The 21,353-nt window shown below is 47.1% G+C and overlaps 2 protein-coding genes across 5 annotated transcripts in view; one reads left to right on the top strand and one right to left on the bottom strand.

Annotated features, from left to right (window-relative positions):
• The window catches only part of MKRN2 (makorin ring finger protein 2), a 41,170-nt gene extending 29,166 nt beyond the window's left edge, over positions 1-12,004 (top strand). For all 3 annotated transcript variants that reach the window (XM_067043413.1, XM_067043412.1, XM_067043414.1), the window contains 4 exons: positions 264-478; positions 2,141-2,251; positions 10,357-10,501; positions 10,681-12,004. In XM_067043413.1, coding sequence (XP_066899514.1) covers positions 264-478; positions 2,141-2,251; positions 10,357-10,501; positions 10,681-10,818 — 609 coding nt within the window. In that variant the 3' untranslated portion in view covers positions 10,819-12,004. The remainder of the gene's footprint in view (positions 1-263; positions 479-2,140; positions 2,252-10,356; positions 10,502-10,680) is intronic.
• Positions 11,903-21,353, bottom strand: part of RAF1 (Raf-1 proto-oncogene, serine/threonine kinase) — a 51,526-nt gene continuing 42,075 nt past the window's right edge. For both annotated transcript variants that reach the window (XM_059076101.2, XM_059076102.2), the window contains 7 exons: positions 17,621-17,705; positions 16,654-16,830; positions 15,221-15,267; positions 13,927-14,045; positions 13,426-13,557; positions 13,156-13,290; positions 11,903-12,928 (listed from right to left, as the gene is read on the bottom strand). In XM_059076101.2, the coding sequence (XP_058932084.1) occupies positions 12,785-12,928; positions 13,156-13,290; positions 13,426-13,557; positions 13,927-14,045; positions 15,221-15,267; positions 16,654-16,830; positions 17,621-17,705 (839 nt within the window). In that variant the 3' untranslated portion in view covers positions 11,903-12,784. The remainder of the gene's footprint in view (positions 12,929-13,155; positions 13,291-13,425; positions 13,558-13,926; positions 14,046-15,220; positions 15,268-16,653; positions 16,831-17,620; positions 17,706-21,353) is intronic.

The following is a 21,353-nucleotide window of genomic DNA, read 5'->3' as shown; positions in this document are numbered from 1 at the left end:
GGCCCTCTAACTTCTTGGGCCTCTGGTCTCGGCTTTAAATTGGAAGTGGCCGTGGAGCAGTGCCGACAAGCAGGGGGGCGAGCCAGTGGTGGTCTTGAGGGAGCTGTGTCCCGAATGCAGAGCATGGCCGGGCCTGCCTGAAGCAGCCACAGTCCCCGTTCCTTCCCGCTCCTGGTTGTACTGTGTGGCCGGCAGTCACTCCGGGCCCTCGCCGCTCCCCAGCCCAGAACCAAAGGTTTCCTTCCTCCCTGCCTGTACTTCAGATCTGCATGTCAACGTTCGAACACGAGATGGAGAAGGCCTTTGCCTTCCAGGCGAGCCAGGACAAAGTGTGCAGCATCTGCATGGAGGTTATCCTCGAGAAGGCGTCAGCCTCGGAGCGGAGGTTCGGGATCCTTTCCAACTGCAACCACACGTACTGCCTGTCCTGCATCCGGCAGTGGAGGTGTGCCAAGCAGTTTGAGAACCCAATCATCAAGTAAGTGCAGCAGGGGTCTTACCTGTAGAATCTGGGAGGTGGTTTGATTTGGGATCTTCTTCCATCCACAGGGGAGCCTTCCCTTGTCCTCCACAGGTGAGTGGTGAGTCCTTGAGCAGGGACTTGAGCAAGTCACAGAGCCTCCCTGAGCCCAACTACCTTTTCCTTTAAGACACGGGTAACAATTCCTGCCAGGCATTTAGGGTGTTGGGGGGGACACGCAGCAGGGATCCTCTGTGTGAGAAGGCCCATTTGACTTTGGCACAGTTACCGGTGGTCTGCCCGTAGGCCGATTGCCTTTTTTTCTTTGATCTGTAACGTAGGGCTTATTTGAGGACTAAATGGAATAGTGCCTGTAACACGTCACGTAACGTCTGACACATGGGATGTACTCAGTGAGCCAACACAGGGTTTTATCCCCCAGCTTTATTGAGACGTAAGTGACACACAACATCATAGGATTCTTAAATTCCGCAATGGGGTGGGAGAAAAGCTAAGTCAGAGTGAGAAGTTAGCGCGTGCTGTGTACTGTCAGAAACTTCACATACGTTAAGTTGTGATTCTCTCAGAGACCCTCTGAGCATCATTCTCATTTTATGTATTAGGGAAACTCAGGTATGGTGAGGTCAGGTAACTTGCCTGAAGTCACACATTCATGTGCTAAAATAACAGCTTTATTGAGATAAAAATGTACAATTCAGGTGTTTTTTTTAATACATTCATAGTTGTGCAGCTGTTGTTACTATAGTCTAATTTTAGAACATTTTCATCATCTTAAAAAGAAACCTCTACCTACAGTCACTGCCTGTTCATCCCTCTTTCCAGCCCCTGGCAACCACTAATTTCCTCTTTCTCTATGAATTTACCTCTTCTGGACATTTCATATAAATGGAATCATACAATATTTGGCCTTTGTGTCTGGCTTCTCTCACGCAGCATGTTTTCAGAGTTCACCCATATTGTAGCATGGATCAGCACTCCATTCTTTTTTAGTGACTATAAATAATATTCCATTGTAGGGCTAGACCGCATTTTGTTTATGCATTCATCAGCTGATGGACATTTGGGTTGTTTCCACCTCTTGGCTATTACGGCTCGTGTGCCTATGAACATTTGTGTATTTGTTTGAATACTATTTTCAGAACTTTGGGCTATACCCTTAGGAGTGGAGTTGCTGGGCACATGGGAGCTCTGTGTTTAACATTTTGAGAAACTGCCAGACTGCCATCCAAAGTGGCTGCACCATTTTACATCCCCATCAGCAACACAGGAGGGTTCCAGTTTCTCCACGTTCTTGCCAGCACTTCGTTGCCTTCATTTCTGATGTCAGCCATCCTAGCAGGCGTGAAGTGATACCTTAGTATGGTTTTGATTTGCATTTCCCTGATACCTAATGGTACTGAACATCTTTTTCTGTGCTTATTGGCCATTTTGGAGAAATGCCTACTTAAATCCTTTCCCCATTTAAAAATTAGATTTGTCTTTTTTATTGTTGAGAAGAACACGTTTCGACACTAAATCAGGTTAGAGGACTGCGTTTGTACCTTTTAGAATTCTGGGGTAGGAAGCAGCGGTCATGCGTTTGAGCACAAGGTGTAGTGGTGGAGTGTGCACAGGATTTGTAACTGAATCTCTCCCTTGCTAACCTGATTCTTATTTCAGGTCTTGTCCAGAGTGCCGTGTGATATCAGAGTTTGTAATTCCAAGTGTGTATTGGGTAGAAGATCAGAATAAAAAGAACGAGTTGATTGAAGCTTTCAAACAGGGAATGGGGTAAGTGCTCCGCGCTCAAGCGTGATCTGGTGCGGGCCTGGCTCTTGTTTCCGTCTTTGCTTTATGCAGGGCCTCCCCTGTGGGGAGGCCACTCAGTGTCTTCTTTCTCTCGGGCAGCATGCTGGGCTCTGGGGACACAGATGAGCAAGCAAGGCCGTGGTGAAGTGGACTTGCTTAACGGTTCTTAAGCTGAGCAGTATCCCTTAGAAATCCTGCTTGTAGTGCTAAGATAGCCTTTTTATCTCTGATCATTCGTTCAACAAATAGAGATGAAAGATCTATCTGATAGGCCTTTTCTAGTTGCTGGGGATACAGCATTAAACAAATCAGACAAAAATCCCAGCCCTCACACAGTTCACATTCTACTGAAGGAAAATAATAAGAATAATAAGAAATAAGAAAACAGGAAAATGTTTATTAGATGGTGGGGCTGAGGAGTGAAATAAGCCTGGGAACGGGGATCGGAAATGAGGGGATTGCAGTTTGCACGCTGGAGCCCAGAGGACGCGTCAGTAAGGTGGCCTGTGAGCAGAGACCTCGAGGAGGCAAGGCGGCGAGCCATGTCCACGTGACTGAGAAGAGCGCTCCAGAGGGAGGGAGCTGTCACTGCAGAGACAGCTCTGAGTCTGGAGCGTGTCTGCCTTGTTCAGAAGGGCAAGGCGGAGCTACAGGGGAGAAGAAGGCGGGGAGAACACAGGAGACGAGGACAGGGGGAGTGCGGTGAATTGTGTCGGGCTCCGTATGTTATTGGATAGACTAGCTTTTTTATTCTGGCTGAGGTGGGCAGCCGTCATATGATTTTGACCAGAGGAGTGACATGATCTGATATATATATCTTGAAAGGACCACTGAGAATATATTGAAAGAGGAGGCGGAAGTGGAAATGGGGAGACCAGTCAGGCTGCTGTTACAACAGTCCAGGCGAGATGTGGCAGTGGCTTGGACCAGGGTAGGAGGCATGGAGGTGATGGGAAGTGGTCGGATTCTGGATCTGTTTAGAACTGGGATGGATTTGCTGATGCGTTGAATACGGTGGAGGGGTTGAGGATTCAGATTTCACTTCCAGTGTTACCACTTTTCATTTCTTTGCTGCACTTCTATCTTTGTTGGCCAGTTTCCTCTTTCAGTTATCTGTTTTTGTAAAATGTCTCGTGGATGTATCACTGAGAAATGAGGCATCACAGCTCCACTGAGTAACAGATGCGCAGTGACCAGTCACCGACAGACTTGGGAGGAGAGTTAAGACGGTCAGTCACTGGGCTTCCCTGGTGGCGCAGTGGTTGAGAGTCCGCCTGCCGATGCAGGGGACGCGAGTTTGTGCCCCGGTCCGGGAGGATCCCACGTGCCGCGGAGCGGCTGGGCCCGTGAGCCATGGCCGCTGAGCCTGCGCGTCCGGAGCCTGTGCTCCACAATAGGAGAGGCCACGACAGTGAGAGGCCCGCGTACCACTAAAAAAAAGATGGTCGGTCACTGACCGTGGTGCACATGTGTTGTTCGTATGGTGGTTTGGACTGTGGCTTCACATGGTCACTCACAGTTGTGTGTTGTGGTGACAGAAATTTGAACCGTGTTGCTGGGGGACCAGTGACACTTAACGAAACCATGGTGGATTCATTTCCTGCGGTTGCTCTAACATTACCACAGACTGGGTGCTCAAAACACCAGACAGGGCTCCCCTGGTGGCGCAGTGGTTGAGAGTCCGCCTGCCGATGCAGGGGACGCGGGTTCGTGCCCCGGTCCGGGAAGATCCCACGTGCCGCGGAGCAGCTGGGCCCGTGAGCCATGGCCGCTGAGCCTGCGCGTTCGGAGCCTGTGCTCCGCGATGGGAGAGGCCACAGTGGTGAGAGGCCCACGTACCACAAAAAAAAACAAACAAACGCCAGACGTCTGTTCTCTCACACTTGTGGAGGCTGGAAATCCAAAATCCAGGTGTGGGCAAGGGTGGCTCCTCCTGGAGGCTCTGAGGCAGAATTTGTTCCAGGCCCCTCTCCTGGCTCTGGGCGCAGCGTAACTCCAGTCTCTGCCTTTGTCGGCTCTGTGTCTCTCTCTCCCCTCTGACTCCTGCAAGGGTCTCTCATAAGACCCTCCCATTAATCCAGGATGATCTCATCTTGAGATCCTTAACTCCATCAGCAAAGATCCTTTCTCCAAATAAAGTCACATTCACAGGTAGCAGGGCTTAGGATTTTGAGCTGTCTTTGGGGAGCCACTGTTCGACTCACCATACATGGTGTATCCGTCTGTTCCACATTAACAACAGACTGGGTGGCTTATAAACAGCAGGCATTTATTTCTCACAGTTCTGGAGGCTGGGAAGTCCAAGATCAAGGTCCCAGCATGGTCGGGTTCGGTGGAAGGGGTGAAGGAGCTCGCCGGCTCTCTTATAAGAGCGCTGATGCCATTCTTGAAGGCTCCACCCTCATGACTTAATCACCTGTCTCGTAAGTCTATCCCACTGGACATTAGGTCAATGTATGAATTTTAGGGGGATCCAAACATTCAGACCATAGCACATGATCAGAACCTTGCAAAGCAAGGGCGGCCTGTTTACCAGTTGATCTGTGCCCCTGTTGATGGATACCTCTGCCGTTTCTGCTGTGCTAGCTATCTTGAATATTGTTTAGAATTCCATTTTAACTTGCACCTTTTTAGCTTATCTCTTTTTTTAAAAATGTTTTTTTCTTGGGATTACAATATACTCCTAATACTTTAATCAGAATTAATGTTCCTGCTGCCTTATATAATATGCAGTTACCTCCTCATTACCATCTTTGTGCTACAGATATAATGCATATGCATTATGTTTACATACATTAGAACTGCACAAGGTAATAATATAATTTTTTATTTAGGTATAATTGACAAAATTATGAAATACTTAAAGTGTACATTATGAAAGGAGTCCCCCATCTAGCTAATTAACACATCCATTGCCTCACATATTTTTTTTTCTACCGTCTTAGCAAATTTCAGTTGTACGATACAGTGTGGTCAACCAGAGTCACTATGTTTTGTCTTTATTCATCTTAATAGGTGATAGTTTGTACCCTTTCACCAACCTCTCCCTATTTTCCCTGCACCCTTGCCTCTTGCAACCACTTTTCTACTGTTTCTATGAGGTTTTTTTTTTGATTCCCACATGTATGTGATGCCATCCAGTATTTGTCTCTCTCTGACGAATCTCACTTAGCACTGTGCCCTCAGGGTCCATCCATGTTGTCACAAGTGGCAGGATTTTCTTCTCGTGGCTGAATAATATTCCACTGGGTGTGTGTATACACACACACACCCCACGTATTCTTTATCCATTCATCTGTTAAACAGCTTGTTTTCATATCTTGGATGTCGTGAATAATGCTGCAGTGAACATGGGGGTGCAGGTATCTCTTCTAACAGGTGTGAGGTGATATCTAATTGGGGTTTTGATTTGCATTTCCCTGATGATTAGTGAGATTGAGCATCTTTTTATGTGCCTGATGGCCATTTGTGTGTCTTCTTTGAAAAACTTGTCTCTTCAGTTCCTCTGCTCATTTTAAAATCTGATTGTTTTGTTTTGTTTTGTTTTTTTGCTACTGAGTTGTACGAGTTTGTTGTACATTTTGGATATTCACCCCTTATCAGATATGTGATTTGCAAATATTTTCTCCCATTCAGTAGGTTGTCTTTTCATTTTGTGATGGTTTCCTTTGTCCTGCAGAAGCTTTTTAGTTTCATGTGGTCCCTCTTGTTTATTTTTGCTTTTGTTGCCTTTGCTCTTGGCGTTAAATCCAAAAAATCATCTCCAATACAGATGTCAGGGAGTTTGTTGCCTATGGTTTCATGTCTTACATTCAAGCCTTTAATCCATTTTGAGTTCATTTTTATGTGTGGTACAAGATTGTGGTCCAGTTTCATTCTTTTGCATGTGGCTGTCCAGTTTTCCCAGCACCATTTTTTGAAGAGACTGTCCTTTCCCCATTGCATATTCTTGGTTCCTCTGTTGTAAATTAATTGACCATATATGAACAGGTTTATTTATGGGCTTTCTGTGGTGTTCCATTGATCTGTCTGGTTCAGTACCATATTGTTTTGATCACTATAGCTTTTTAAACTGATTTGAAATCAGGAAGTGCAGTGCCTCCAGCTTTGTTCTTCTTAGGATTGCTTTAGCTGTTCAGGACTTTGTGGGTCTGTACAAATTTTAGGATTGTTTTTTTCTATTTTTGTGGAAAATGCCATTGGAATTTTAGTAGAGATTGCTTGCTTTGGGTGGTATGGACATTTTAACAGAATTCTTCTAATCCATAAGCATGGAGTATCTTCCCATTTATGGGTCGTCTTTGATTTCATTCATCAGTATCTTACGGTTTTCAAGTGTATGACTCTTTCACCTCCTTGGTGTTTCTAGGTATTTTATTCTTTTTGATGCAAGTGTAAATGGTATTGTTTTCTTAATTTCTCTTTCTGATGATATTTCATTGTTAGTATATGAAAAAACAACTGATTTTTGTATATTGATTGCAACGGATGTAATATTTACATGCATTAGAACCTCACAAGGTAATAATTTTCCCCTTAAAGCTTGTGTATTTTTTTAAGAGTAAAAAAGTTCATATTTACTCAGATATATAATATTTCCAATGCTCTGTCATTTGATATGTAATTCTTTCCAATTGATACAGTTGCTCTTCAGCCTCAAGAACTGCCCTTAACATTTTGCTGATCTGCTGGTGATGAGTTTGAAGGTTTTCTTTTTATCAGAAATAGCTTTTTTTCCCCCCATTCTTGAAGGATATTTTCATTGAATTTATTGGTGTAATTGGTCTTATTCACATGTTTGCCTCCTCTTTCAATGAGTAAAATTCTGAGATAATAGTTTGGGGTTTCCCCCCCTCTTCTTTCAGCACATCTGGCCTCTGTAGTTTCTGATAAGAAGCCGTGTGTGATTCAGATTGTAGTGTGTCATTTTTCTGGGTCTTTATCCTGGTTTTCAGCAGTTTGATATTTTGCCTAGGAGTGATTTTTTTCATATTTTACTGCTTGGTTTTCGCTGAATTTGTAAGTTTATATTATTCACCAAATTTAGAGAAATTCTGGCCATTGTTTCATCACATTTTTTACGACCCTGTTTTTCTTCTGGGATTCTAATTACAGGTGATAGACTTTTTTATATTGTCTTAAAGTTTCAGGCTTTGTTCTTTTTTTTTTTTTTCCAATCTTTTTCCTCTCTGCTCATGTTCTTGAACACATGTATAGTAGTTGCTTTGAAATCCTTGTTTATCTTGAAGTTAAGACTCTGTTGATTGTGCTTTAAGAATGGGTCACATTTTACTGATTCTTCATTGAGTTGAGTCATTTTGGATTGTAACCTAGACACTGTAAATCTTACCTTGTAGAGACTCTGGATTCTGTTAGGTTCATTTATAAAACGTTAATGTTTTTGTTTTAATAGGCAGAGAAATTGTTTAGACTCAAACTCTTGGGCAGCAGTTCAAATCTCAGTTCAGTTTTTTTATCCTTAGCTGAGTTGCCTTGAGCCTGCTGCATTGATGTGTGGGTTAGGGACTGGTCTGGGATTTGGGAGGAGTTACTATGCAGTATTTGGATGGGTCCCTCTCCGGCCCTTTTCTTTGGGGGACTGTTTCCTCGCTTCCAATGGTTGATTTCCACCAACTCTTGTCTTTTTGTTCTTCAGGCCAGAAAGACTCGATTTTTCCACTGGAGTTTTAGCCACCCCGCGTAGATACTTGCCTGGAGCCTGCTCTAGGTTAAGTGCTATTTTTTCTTAAAAAGATAACTCAGTCTCTTGCCATTCCATTCTTCCAGGTGTCTCATCTCTTGAAGAATCCTACTTTTGTTCACTCTCCAGTGCCTTCAGGTCTTTTAATAGTGTCCGTATTTCTAGTTCATCTGCAGGAACGGTACTAAAAGCGAAACTGTATATTATCTTTTAAAATAGTTCCTTTAAGTTGCATATTGATTACTAAAAGGCTTGATACCTTCTTGTTTTTACCATTTTTACCTCCTACAATGTTCTTCTGTGTCCACCAGAGGGCAAGAGTGGCAAGGCAGAGTGGTCCAGCCTGTAGAAAGGAGCTCTGCTGCAGCTGTCGGAAAAGTCACGTTATTGCTGTTTGGGTCTTCCTGGCCTTGCTTTCTGTTGATGACAGTGTTTTCATGCATTCCACAGACATTTACTGAGCTGCAGGCCAGGGTCCCTCAAGCTGAACACCAGGGTGGACTACAGAGTAAAAATCAGTACGAAATGTCATGGGAAATTACAAAAGGACGATTACTTTACAGGTTAACTGGTGACAGATTCATCGTGAGAGGCCCGAGCCAGATATCACAATAGAGAAGGCACTGGGGGATCCACCTGGGAGTGTCAGGGAAAGCAGGATGGGAATGGGACCCTGAGCCCTGAAGCATGACTAGTCCATGTATCGGCGTTGGGGGCTGGGATGGCAGATGGGATGACATGGATGCAGAATGGTGCAGATTTTGTGTTTGGGGAGCAGTGGGCGTGGTCCCTGGGGTTGAAAGAAATGTGTCTAAGGATGTGGGACCTACAGGGACACAGGCACAAGTCTGAAGGGGCCGTGAGTGGTCTTTAAGAACAGGACGACAAGGGACACACTGGGGAAGCTCCTCTGAGGTGTGTGACGAGAGTAGAACCTGGTGGGAGGGAGGCCACTTGAGACTGGACCATGGCAGGCAGGCCAGCAACAGAGGATGGTGCCCCGAACGCGTCAACGGTGTGGGAACCGAGAGGACGGTCGACTGGGGAGGTGCTTTGTAGGCAGAAATTGGACGTGGGCGCTGAGAACAAAGATGGAGTCGAAGTGATCTGGAGGCTTATGTCCCTGGTAACCAGATAAGGCTGGGGGGTGGGGGGGATCGTTTTGGGGTGGGGACCAGAGAATAGTGTTTTGAACCTGACGAGTTTGTTAAAGCCAGCGTCTCGCAGACCCTGTTAACAGCTCGCCACTTGAGCGGTCATTTGAAGATCTGCTCAGAACCTCGGGGACAGTGGGCCCTGGATGGCGTCTGGTCCAGACTTCTGCTCACATCCAGTCCCCAGTCACCTGCGCCTGAGTCGGACCTGGTGGAAGGGGACAGCTGCTGGGGAGCTTTCCTTTGTGCTGCTCTGAGGCCTGCCTCAGGGGCTTTCACCACCGTCTCTGCCGTCGTCCCCTCGTCTGAGAAAACAGGGAACACTGACGTCAAGAAGGTCCCTTCCTTGTCTGCCACCACCATGTACCCCATCCCCGCGGCAGGCAGCCCGCCCTTTCTGCTGGGATTTGGCTTCATTTCTGCACCTTCCCTGCCCTTCTGGCTTCTCGGTCATCTCTCTCTCTTCCTCTGCAACGTGGGATCACTTGCGATTACATAAGCCACATTTCATTTCAGCGAGAAGGAATGGGAATTGTCTCTTTGGTTCTGAGTTTCCTCCGGAGCAGGGGTTTGTAACATAGGGGTCTGTAGCTAGAAACTGAAGATGGGGGGGGAATCTTTTTAACTTTCTGATAACTATTTTGTAGACTTATGTGTCTTCTTTTATGCATTTAAAAACACTGTTCCGAAAAGGGTTCTGTAGCACATAGAGTTAAGAAGCCCTGCTCTGGAGGGTGGGGACCAAGGAAAATTGGAATGAGACTTGTAGCTTTAGGCAGCTGCTAAAGCCTGCTGCTTTCCCTGTGACTCCTAACGTGAAGGCTTCCTGTGGTCACCTTGACATCATTGCTGGCCAGGAGGAAGCGGAACTTTCCTGGGTGAAGCTCCTGCTGGGACTTTGAGCTGAGGCAAGTAGCCCAGCTTCGGAACCTTGGAGCCCAGACAGCTGGCCCAGAGGAATGGTCAGGCCTACCTGCCCCTGGAGGCCTTTGGAGCACTGCAGGCTCAAAACACAGTGGGGTCCCTGTGCACGTTAAATTCCATGTGAGGCAGCATATCATGGTGCAAGTTCCGTCCAGCTTGGAAATCAGCATCCAGCCTCTCTGAGCCTCATTTTCGGCACCGCTGACCTGAGGCTGACCTGGCTCTGGTAAGGATGAAGACAGTGCAGTGGTTCATCTGCACCCCAGATTTTCCCACTGTTCTTTTGATCCTTTCCTTCTGCTTTTCAGGAAAAAAGCTTGTAAATACTTTGAGCAAGGCAAAGGGACCTGCCCATTTGGAAGCAAATGCCTTTATCGCCATGCTTACCCTGATGGGCGGCTAGCAGAACCAGAGAAACCTCGGAAACAGCTCAGTTCTGAAGGCACCGTGAGGGTAAGGACTTCGCCACCTCTAGTCAGGAACACCCACCTGTAGGCATTTCCGGGGACCGCTCCCGGCCCCTCCTCGTAGCTTTGGCAGGAGGGCACGTGATAGGCAAACGAAATAGAAGCTACTCAGCTTTCACATTGCCTTTAGCAATAACCAGGCATGTTTGCTGGCTGTTTTTGCAGTTCTTTAATTCAGTGCGGCTCTGGGATTTCATTGAGAACCGAGAGAGCCAGCACGTCCACAACACTGAAGACGTCGACATGACAGAGCTTGGGGACCTCTTCATGCACCTCTCTGGAGTGGAGTCATCAGAACCCTGAAGAGTAGGTGGTCGCCCTGCGTCTTCGGCTCTACCAGCCGAGCCTTCCCCACGCCAGGGTGTGCAGAGCTTCCTTCACGGCAGACTGGGGTGGCGGGCGTGTCACTTGGATTTGAGTGGGGTTGTATTTAACCTCGGTCTCATCCACTCCATTATAACAGCCACGGGAAGAGTGAGGATACAAAATAACCTTAACACATATCTGGAATTGCTGCTTCTCTAATTGCTGTTTATCTTAGTTGCACCTCAAATTCCTCAGGGGGGCCAGCCGACCAGCCAGAGTTTTCACTGATTGATTCAGACCAGCCTGGCTCCCATCCTCCTGCCCCTAAAGCAGCAGATTCATTTACCAAAGGATTCCTGTGTGGTAAACCTCCCTAGTATACTGAAGTAGTGTGGTCAACACTGGATTTGTATATTGCTTTTCAAAAACCAAGTGAGCGCTGCACACCTTAGCACAAAACTTGACTTAGGGCTCCACGGTGTCCCAAATCAGGGGAGAAGTCTTGTTGCAGGACGTTCAGCAGGTATAAACCTTCTTACCTGGGGGTAGGGGTGGGGGGGGTGGCTCTTGAAGTAGCAGGAAGCAGATATGGTTTGTGTTAGGGTCACAATAGGAATAATCTTGCACACATGCCTCCAGGGAAACTCTCACCTGCTGAGGGCTTTGTGTTCTTACCTGTAAAACCTGGCTTTGATTTGAAATTTCTATAAAAACAGCACCCAAGAACAGTTTCTGGTTCTTATCTAGCGGTGGTCCTGAAGAGAACTGAGTACAAGTCTTCTGTCATCAGTAGTGATTTTAACTGAAGGAGTATATACCTTGTGAATCAGAACACAATCCTAAATTATCTGTTTTTATATTTTATAAAATGCATTACTTTAAAGAAGAAAGTCTACTCTTTACCTGAGTTTGGAGTTCTTAAGTGAAGGGTGACAAAGGCGGAATTCAATTCCCAAACTGAATTCAATTCCCAGCAGAGGCTCTGGGCCCATTTCCTGTTTCTTGAGTTCTGCTCCCAGAGGCATGAACAATGGAGTTCAAGCTGTGAGCTCAGGATTACTTTAAAAGGAGGAAACAGCCATTAAACCTACATTTAATTTATTTTATTAAAATAACAAATTGAATAACTGTATTTTGTCAGGCGCAATAAAAACAAAAAATTAAACCCAAATTATCAAGAAAACCTGTGTTCCTGGCTTCCTTGCATACGATGTGACGGGGACAAGGCAGGCTGGGGGGGGGGGGTGCCCCCGCCCCATAGGGGCAGCTCCTGGAAGACAAATTCAGCACAATGGAAGACTGCTCCCTGAGAGGGCGGAGACTGGGAGGGGCAGGCCAAGCACCTCTTCTGGAAAACCATCCCAAAGCACTAGAGACCTTCAAGAAAAAGGAAGTGTCCCCAAAGTCAAGTCCATAGTACCAAAGCAGGCTCCTCCAGGCTGCCATGGTCTCGACAGTCCTGGGCTGTTTGGTGCATTATGTGCAAAACTACCTGTTTGGTGCCACACTACGTATCTCTGAAGAGAAATCCTTAGACTGTGATAAGCGTTCGTCAGAGGAGCTGATTTCCAAAATCCACATGTCCCCACGTCACAGCTGGTTTGCCTGCTACCTGCACGTCCCCTCTGAGTGCTTTTTCTTGCCCTAAAAATACTCGTTTAGCCAACAGCTGGGGCCCCAGATCATGTACTGCCATCAGCAGCCACCGGTGCATCTGAAGGAGGCTCGGAGGCTCGCTCATGAGCACAGGGGTTGCGGGGGAGCAGGACAAACCAACGCTGCGAATGGCTTCCTCCTCCCAGGGCCAGAGGGGTAGAAAAGGCAACGTGAAGTTAAGGCCCTGTGAGTGGTCTAGAAGGTCCTTAGCAGCAGCTTCTCTGAAGACGAGCTCTGTCCCCACAGAAAGGTGATGCCTGCTGACTTCCCTTCCCACCTGGTGGCCTGAGTGCAGGTGCAGAGTCAGCTAGAAGACAGGCAATCTAGGGGCTGTGGTCAGCGTGCAGGCATTGATGTCCTCGGTATGGGCCGCCCGGTGCAGGGATGGCTCAGAAGCGCTCCGGTTGATTTTCGGTAGAGAGTGTTGGAGCAGCTCAATGGAAGACAGGATCTGAAACGAGACCATAAAATGGTCTCATGGTGGGGGGCGGGGCATTCTGCAGCAGCAGCTTTCAATCTGGCCCAAAGACACAGGCCGATCTCCCCACCCCACCTGCATCATCTTGTGGAGAACACAAGTCCCTCCCTATAGAACAAAAAGCAAGAAACTTCTCTCCTTTTTTGTATCACTGAGAACTCCTGCCTTAATCAGTTCTAGCACCTTGAGCCAAGTCTTACCTGGGGAAAAAGAGGCCTCTCTTCCTTAACCTTCTTCACACAGTCGGCGACCAGCCTCTTCATTGCTTTGGGGCAGTTCTTGTACAGCTTACTAAGGTCTGGGGAGGTGTACCCTCGGCCTACCATGAAGATGATCTAAGGGAGAGAGAACAGTTGAGGGAACAGGTGGATGAACAACAGTGAAGGCAGCACCTTCCACCCTGTGCTGCTCAGACGGGCAGAGCCCGGGGGCTTCCACGGGAAGCAGCTCGTTGAGCTCCAGTGACGCACCTGATCGCGGTTGCTGATGTGGGAGTAGGGCAGCTCCCCCGTCATGAGCTCGTACAGCACGATGCCGTACGAGTAGACGTCAGACTGGAAGCTGAACGGGTTATTGTCCTGCATTCGAATCACCTCTGGGGCCTACGGGGACAAAGTGCATTTCTCACCATCTGCGCCCCACAGACATGCAGGAGCCAGGCTGTCCCTTGGGCCGGGTGCGAAAGTCCCCGCCTCAGCCCTGCTGTGGCTCTTTCCCAAAGGGCTCCCACCCTCGGGCTCAGGGGAGCTCAGGAACCCTGTCTCTGAGACGCAGCACTGCCCCGAGCGGTGCTTCAGCACTTCCTCGCCGCCAGCTTCCTCCAGGAAACCCAGATTCGCCCAGGGGCTGCCAACGCTACAGGTGTCACCGAGGTGGTCGGGAAATGTAGAGAAATGCCTGAAGCCTCCATACAGACCTCCCATCACCCCTCCTGGCCCTGCACCCTGCTAGAGGGAGCCCAGCCGCCTCACCATCCACAAGATGGAGCCGGTGGGTTGTTCAACCTGCTGAGAACCACTCCAGCGTGACTTCACTGTTGCCAAACCAAAGTCTCCAATTTTCACCGTCAGGCCTTCATGGAGAAATATATCTCAATGCTTGTTAAGGACGATGGTTTTAAAAGAATGGTCAAGTTACCTTTGAAAAACTTCCCAAAGTTCTTCTTACTAGCACCATCTCTCGGCCTCCCATCTGCCCCAGCTTCTCTGCACTGGATTTGCTAGTGCTTTAGAACGCGGCTCCTTCCGGGAGGTGCTCCGGGCACCAGATTCTCTGGCTCCAGCCACAACAAGCCAGTTTGCTCCCCGCTGCTGCTGCCGCCTCCATTTACACACCTAGGAGCCGGGTCTCTGGCCTTGTGACATTCTCACATAACATAGGTGCCTTACACCCCAAGACTCTGAGCATGGCCTGCTGACTGCTTACATCCATTTCTGCCTGCATCCTGCCCTCCAATGGCTAACGGAAACACCCCGAGTCCTGAATGCTGTCTGCCTGAAGGCATTTCTCACAGGATAGGTACCACTTGGTGACTTCGAAATCAAAACCAAACACCTCAGTTCTGAGTAAAGAAGCCAGGTGGTTTAAGGCCAACTTGTGTGATCTGCTGATGCCCAGTAATTCATACCTCCTTAAAATCGGTGGTGTCTGCCTTCATGGTATAATATGTTGGTCCCCAAAAACCCACCACTAAAAGGTATCCTATGTCTCAGACCCATGCCCAAAATAGGCCACATCCCATCATGCGATCCAACACAACTGCTGTGCCTCTCACTGGCCAAGAAGCAAAGTAGCTGTAATGCCATACTCCCTGCAAAGAGAAAGGCTGGGGGAGGGAGGCAGATGTAAAATTGTTACATTTCACACCCTCCAGCAAGAAAAACACCTTTAATCATTCCCCTTCCGTAAAAGCACATTAAGTCTTGGAAAGGGTTGATTCCCACAGTAATCTCCAAGGAAACCATTTCTGTGCATTCAAGAAATACAATTTTAAGTAGTAATTTTTAAAATCTTGCAACTTTTGGCTTGCAGCTACTGTCTGACCAGCTATACAGTCCACAAACGCATAAAAGACAAAAGGCTCATTCTCCCAAGTTAAATTTAGTAATAAAGAGCATTTAAAAATTAGGCCTGTTTCAAGCATAACCCAAACAGGTATCTCAACTTCTGTGGAACTCTTTCCAGAGTCACTTTTGCTGAGGTAAACTTTAAAAGTGTCCTAAGTTTAGAACTGAGCAGTCAGATGAAACTACCACCAAAGGATACTGTTGGATTTCATGTCTCTGTGGATGATGTTCTTTGCATGCAAATAGCTATGAAGGGAAAATAAGTCTATTAAAACCAGTTTGAGAGATATTGGTAGAAAGCAGCTTCAAATTACATCTAAGAAGTAAACCACTTGAAGGCCTGACTCCTAGTTGAGAAGTCACTTTCGGGGATTGGCCCTGCACTGGTTCAGCCTGGTCCACGTCAGAACTTATACCTGAAAGTGAGGCCACAGTGCAAACAGGGAATGTCTTCTTTAAGCATCAGTTTCATTCAAAAAGTAATTCCAACAACCCAAATATCCATCAACTGATGAACAAATAAAAAAACACTGTATATCTATACAATGGGATAGTCTTCAGCCATGGAAAGGAATGGAATACTGATACACACTACAGCACGGATGAATCTCTCAAAAACACGCCAAGCGAAAGAAGCCGCACACAAAAGACTTTTGAAAATCTTCTAAAATTAGACAGTGGGATGGTTTACACCTCTGTGAATATACTAAAAAAACTGAATTGTACACTTTAAAGGGGGTGAATTTCATCTCTAAAAAATAACTGACTAGGGCTTCCCTGGTGGCGCAGTGGTCGGGAGTCCGCCTGCCGATGCAGGGGACGCGGGTTCGTGCCCCGGTCCGGGAAGATCCCACGAAGCAGCTGGGCCCGTGAGCCGTGGCCGCTGAGCCTGCACGTCCAGAGCCTGTGCTCCGCAACGGGAGAGGCCACAACAGTGAGAGGCCCGCGTACCGCCAAAAAAAAACTGACTAGTCATTTCTGAAAATGTATACAATGCAAATTCCACATGAATTTTAAAAATACAACATGAGATTTTATTAAACCACTTGCAAGCACAGCTTTAGTTAAGTTCCTAGTGGTCGGGGGGTACGAGGAGATAATAATGCTCCACATTAAGGGTACTTCAAAGGAAAAGTTTGAGAAGCACTGCCCTGGCTTAACCAAGAATGAAACACATAACACACACCCCTTTCACAGAGAAATGTGTCAAGCACAAAGACCCAAAACGATAGTATTTAATGGAGGTGCTATGGATCACCTTAATTTAAGCATTCTGCAAAAGGAAAAATTACACAGAACGTGACATCTGATCAAACCCTTACATGGAATAAGCACACCTGATGGGCTACGCCTCAGACACGATGCCCACCGGAAGGTGGCAACCCGCACTGTGCTGAGTGTCTGGCTGAATTTTGAGGGCAGTTGCTGGAACCTGAATCTGAGCCCTAGGAGGGTAGCCTCAGCTTGGGCAATAAACCTGAATTTCTCGTTCCTCTGGCCCACCACACAGGTTCATTTCCAGCTATCACAGAAGTCACTTCACAGGCCTGGCTTTTCCTAATCTTGGTTCTGATTTAGGGACAAGTTGATCCTTGGACCCCAGATTTTCTACGCGTCAGGCCATTCACTCACTCCATTCCCTGAGCCGTCTGCCGGGCAATGTCAATCAACTGGAACATCTGGAACTTGGTCTCCTGGACGTGCAGGTGTTTATAGAGGCTGCTGCCCTCGCACCACTGGGTCACAATTGCCAGGTTGTCCTTCGTCATGTACCCCATGAAGAGCAGGATGTTCACATGCCGGGTTTTGCTGGAGAGGGGAGGAGAGAAGAAAAGGCTCTGAACCTTCCGCTGCTGCAAAAGAGGGAGATCTAGTCTACTTTCCCACTGTCTCCGACCGGACCCTGCACGTTCCTGACACCCCCCCCGCCCATGCTTACAGCCCAGGGGCTGGCAAAGCCAACACGGCCGACTGCTGATGATCCAGCTGGCGGTGTGAGCTGACAAAGGGGCTACCGTCACTGCCCTCAGTGCTGGCCTTGATCGTACAGAGGACGTTCTCTTTCATCAGCATATATTCACCAATCTCCCCACAGGGGTCACAAGGACCCCTCATCTATGGAATCCATCATTATTCAGTTTATTCCTACAAGTCTGAACAGTGACTCAAAGACTTCAAAGCTGACGGTTTTGAAGTCCAAATTAAGGCAACTTAGCTATAAAGAGTTCTTGGAAATAAATGTGAAAACAGAACCCATCTCTCCCTACGTCAAAACAAAACCCAGAGATAGTACCTGGGCTGTTCTATCAGCGTAGTGAGCCCAGAGACCTGAGGCAGTGGAAGGGGGTATGCTCATCAAAGGGGGCTCTTCTAAAGGCTTAACAAGCGCGTAAGCTGGAAGAAAACTTCTGCTCCTCTTCACTCATGAGGGAGTTGTTTCAACCACAGGACTGACTCCACAGTGACTACTCACCACCAGTCCCAGCCATCAGCCCTCAGAGACAGGTCATGCCATGCAGCCTACTTCCTCTGCGGTGCTTGTACCAGCATCCACGCCCCGCCCCTGCCACACCAAGGGACAGGCCAGCTTTCTACTCACCGAAGGACAGCGACTTCATTTCTGAAGGCCTGGAACTGCTCTGGTGTGGGGTCAACAACCTTTAGAATCTTTACTGCAACGTCTCCTGCAAATTAGTTTACAGTCAGTGCAGTTGAATGATCTTACTTTATTTTTCATGTACACTAGTTCTGAGGGAGATATAATTAATCACATTCAAAAATCATATACCTACACAGATGGAACAAATACTATGCAAATTTCTGAATGATCAAGTAGCTTAAAAAATTAGATTACACTACTATCCTTAAAATACCACCCCACAGGCCTTGAACGAGCTTGGTTTAAACTGTTCCTGTCAAGCCTGGCATTCCCAGCAGGGAGGTCATGTGTGACAGGTCACAACCTGGGCCTCACGTGAGGATGACATCAGCAGATGGATATGAATGGCCCAGCAAATACTGAGTCTTCAGGGCCAGGAAGCAGGCCAGTTAGTAAGCAGTTTATGCTAAACTCTCAGCAGCCACATTTCAATGAGACCTGAGAAGCTCCCTTGTACAAATTCAAAGACATATATTGAAATTAAGCCTCTCAGCCTTCAATGCCGTTAGAAAGTAATCCTAATGATTAATACTGATTGCTTACTATACCCTGGCACTGTCTGCTCTCACAGGTATTACCTCCTTTAATCCTTGTAGCTGCTCTATGACGTTAATACTGTTGTCCTCATCTTACAAGCAACAAACTGAAGTTTAGTTACTTGGCCAAAGTCGTATAGCCAAAAGAAAGTGCTGGAGCCAGGATCAGAACCCTAGTCTGACTCCAATAGCTGTACTTCTAACTAAAATTCTACTAACTGACTGTCAATCACTGTGAGTAAAACCAGCCTCTTCATATAACTTCAGAAACATCCAGAGATCAATTCTACTTTATAGGTGCTACCGATTTAGACGCCACTTTCAGAAGTGTTATGTCATACTTATAATAGTTGTAATGATAATAAATTACCTGAAGCCCTATTAGGACCTCAGCTTTTCATGACAAATAACTTTACTAAATACAATGATCAAACAAAGTAGGAGTTAAGTTCAGTGGCACTTGGAGGTGACTTAGTTCCTCCACAACTGAGCATGTGCCCTTGGCAGCACCCCCTGCAGCCTGCTGGAGCACTCATTCCACTTTTGGGGAGCACCAAATGGTACATAGATGGTTCTTATGATAGGTCCCTAACTGTTGCCCTGTGATCTCTGTTTATATCATCTAAAGCTAAAATCCCCACTTAGCAGCAGCTTCCAAATTGGTTCTTATCCAGTTCACTGGTGCATGAACTTACTGAGGGCCCAGGGCTGCCTGGAAGGTGCTGCTGACTTTGGATGGCAGAGCTGCATGCTATATTCAGAGCTGCCTTATATCTAGGAAGATGGAGCTGGTAAACTATGCAGCTCCAACTTCAAGTTCCGTATTGACTGAGTAGAGGGACAAGTCTCTCGTGCATAATCGCCCATTCTGGAGCAGTCTGAGCCAAGACAGGATTGGGGTGGGGGGATGACAGAGGAGGGAGTTAAGTATCGTGGCAGAGAGGATATAGATAAGTTTTCTGAAGGAGATGAGATATAAGCCAAAGGAAGGGGCTGTTCTAGACTTGGTACACCAGGAATAAAGGTGAGGTAAGGGGGATGAGAGAAACGCCAAGTTGTGTTTGGGAAACTCTAACACAGCATGTGATCTGACACCTGTAGGACAGGAGGGAGGCCAGGGAGGAGGAGTCTGCTACAAGAACGCAGGTGCAGTGCAGGCACATTGGTGACAGTAGGGAATAAAGAGGAGGAGATGGAAGCAAGAAACCCTGTGAAGGTGAACTGACTCAATGTGGCAGTCAGCTGAGAGGAAGGGCCAGGAGATGGTCAGGCAATAGATGGGGGTTTAAAGGGACAGGCTGGAGGTAGGGATGCAGAAGACAGACTTGGGGAGATGCTGGATGGTCCCTCAGAAGGGGCTGCTTCCTAGTTCATGAGCCTCGTTTTGCAAGCCCTTCCCTTTCTCACAGCTTTTCTCTGGGCATGCTCCAGTCGTCGCTGAACTCACCCTCAGCGTCACCCATCTGGGACCTGATCAGTAACACAACCTCAGACCTCAGATGATCCATCAGCAGCCAAAGCCTGTTCACAGCGATTTGCTCTGACCTGCGGTCAGCTGAACATCCTCCACCTCTAGCCTCTACTTTCTGGACTCGTGAACAAGACTTATTCCTGTTAAAAGTTCATCTTTTCTTTGTTCTCCTCATAGATCCTGCAAACCCTCCCATCTCTCTAAATCCAAAACCTCTGATCCAAACCTGCATGACACCGCTGTGTGAGTCATCCACAATACCTGAGTCACGCGAGTCACTGACGGGAAGGCTGAACAGGGTCAAACTACAAACAGAGCCCACAGCACGGCAGGGGTCCAGAGGCCAGGCAGCTCACCGTTAAGAGTTATGGTAACAGATTATGCGCACTTTCTTACTGAATGAAACCCAGAGACCATACTCGGCGTTACAGCACACCCTCGTTTGTACGTGTACCGTCCAAGGACTGCCATACCAGCGATTCAGTCTGCTAGGAACAATGGGCAAACACCATAGGAAAACCAATCTCAACTCCTATACAGAACGGTCCTCTACTGGGAGGAAACGCCCAGAGCTACAGAATGACTTTTCAGGTTAACTCAGGAGCTCCCTATCACTCTGGTTTTCAGGCTAAGGCTGGCCAAACCTCCTAAAGGTCTTGCACAATCTGAGACCCCCATCTCACCCAAATGATATCCAAAGTCTTTACGGTACCCTATAACCCACACCCCAGACCTCACTTCTATTAGCCTCTCCCTCTCTCATGCTACTGAGGCCATTCAGACCTCCTTGAGTTCCTCGGACAGGCCAGGTGAGTGGCCCATTTTGCATCCGCTGTTGCTGCTTCCCAAATGCCACTTCCTCAGCAGATACCTCCCTAACCAAGCTACTAAACACTATGAACCAGGCCTGCTACTCTATAGCTGCTTTCCTCCATTTTTCTCCTTAGCACTTAGGACACACTATCTACTTTGCTTTTCTTGGTTATTATCCCCACCAGAATATCAACTCCTTAAGAGAAAGAATTTTTATCTGCGTTGCTCAGGGCTTCATTCCTAGCCCCTAGAAAAATGCTTGTTATTAGAAGAATGCTCAGGAAACAGTAGCTGAAGAAATGAGTGAATTCTAAGATGCAACTGTCAGCAAGGCAAGTTATGAATTGAAAAGCTGTCTGTTTGAAGCTCTGGAGTTGGAAGTGGGCACAGCCTCTAGCAGGGAATACCGGGGACTTAGTCGCTCAGCAGTCCTCGGCGCCAAGCACATCATGACCAAGTCCACCTCTCCAGCATTCCGTGCGATAGGCATTCAGTAACAGAGCTTAATAACTACATGAAGTACTTATTACTCGTCACACCAGAACTTCTTACTTTCCCTTCACAGTAAAGTCAGAGGCAAATGTAGTACAAGCAAGTTAAGATACATGGCTGTTGGTTATGTTTTTAATAAGATTATTAAGTTAATATTATTCATCTAACATTGAAGAAGAAAGAGCTACTATCACTGGTGAATTTCAAATGTCTTCACCTTTTTAAACGCCAATTAATTTCCCTGCTTTAATCATCTGAGACTGTCTAAAACTTATTATACACACCCCTGCTTTCTAGAACAGAAACAGAATGAACACCATTCCTCCACTTCTTATTGCCTCAGTCAGAATGACAAACCTCA

The sequence above is a fragment of the Kogia breviceps genome, chromosome 10 (assembly GCF_026419965.1).
Source record: "Kogia breviceps isolate mKogBre1 chromosome 10, mKogBre1 haplotype 1, whole genome shotgun sequence".
NCBI lineage: Eukaryota > Metazoa > Chordata > Mammalia > Artiodactyla > Physeteridae > Kogia > Kogia breviceps.
The sequence above is the reverse complement of the archived record's forward strand: the minus strand, read 5'-3'. Positions and strand labels throughout refer to the sequence as shown.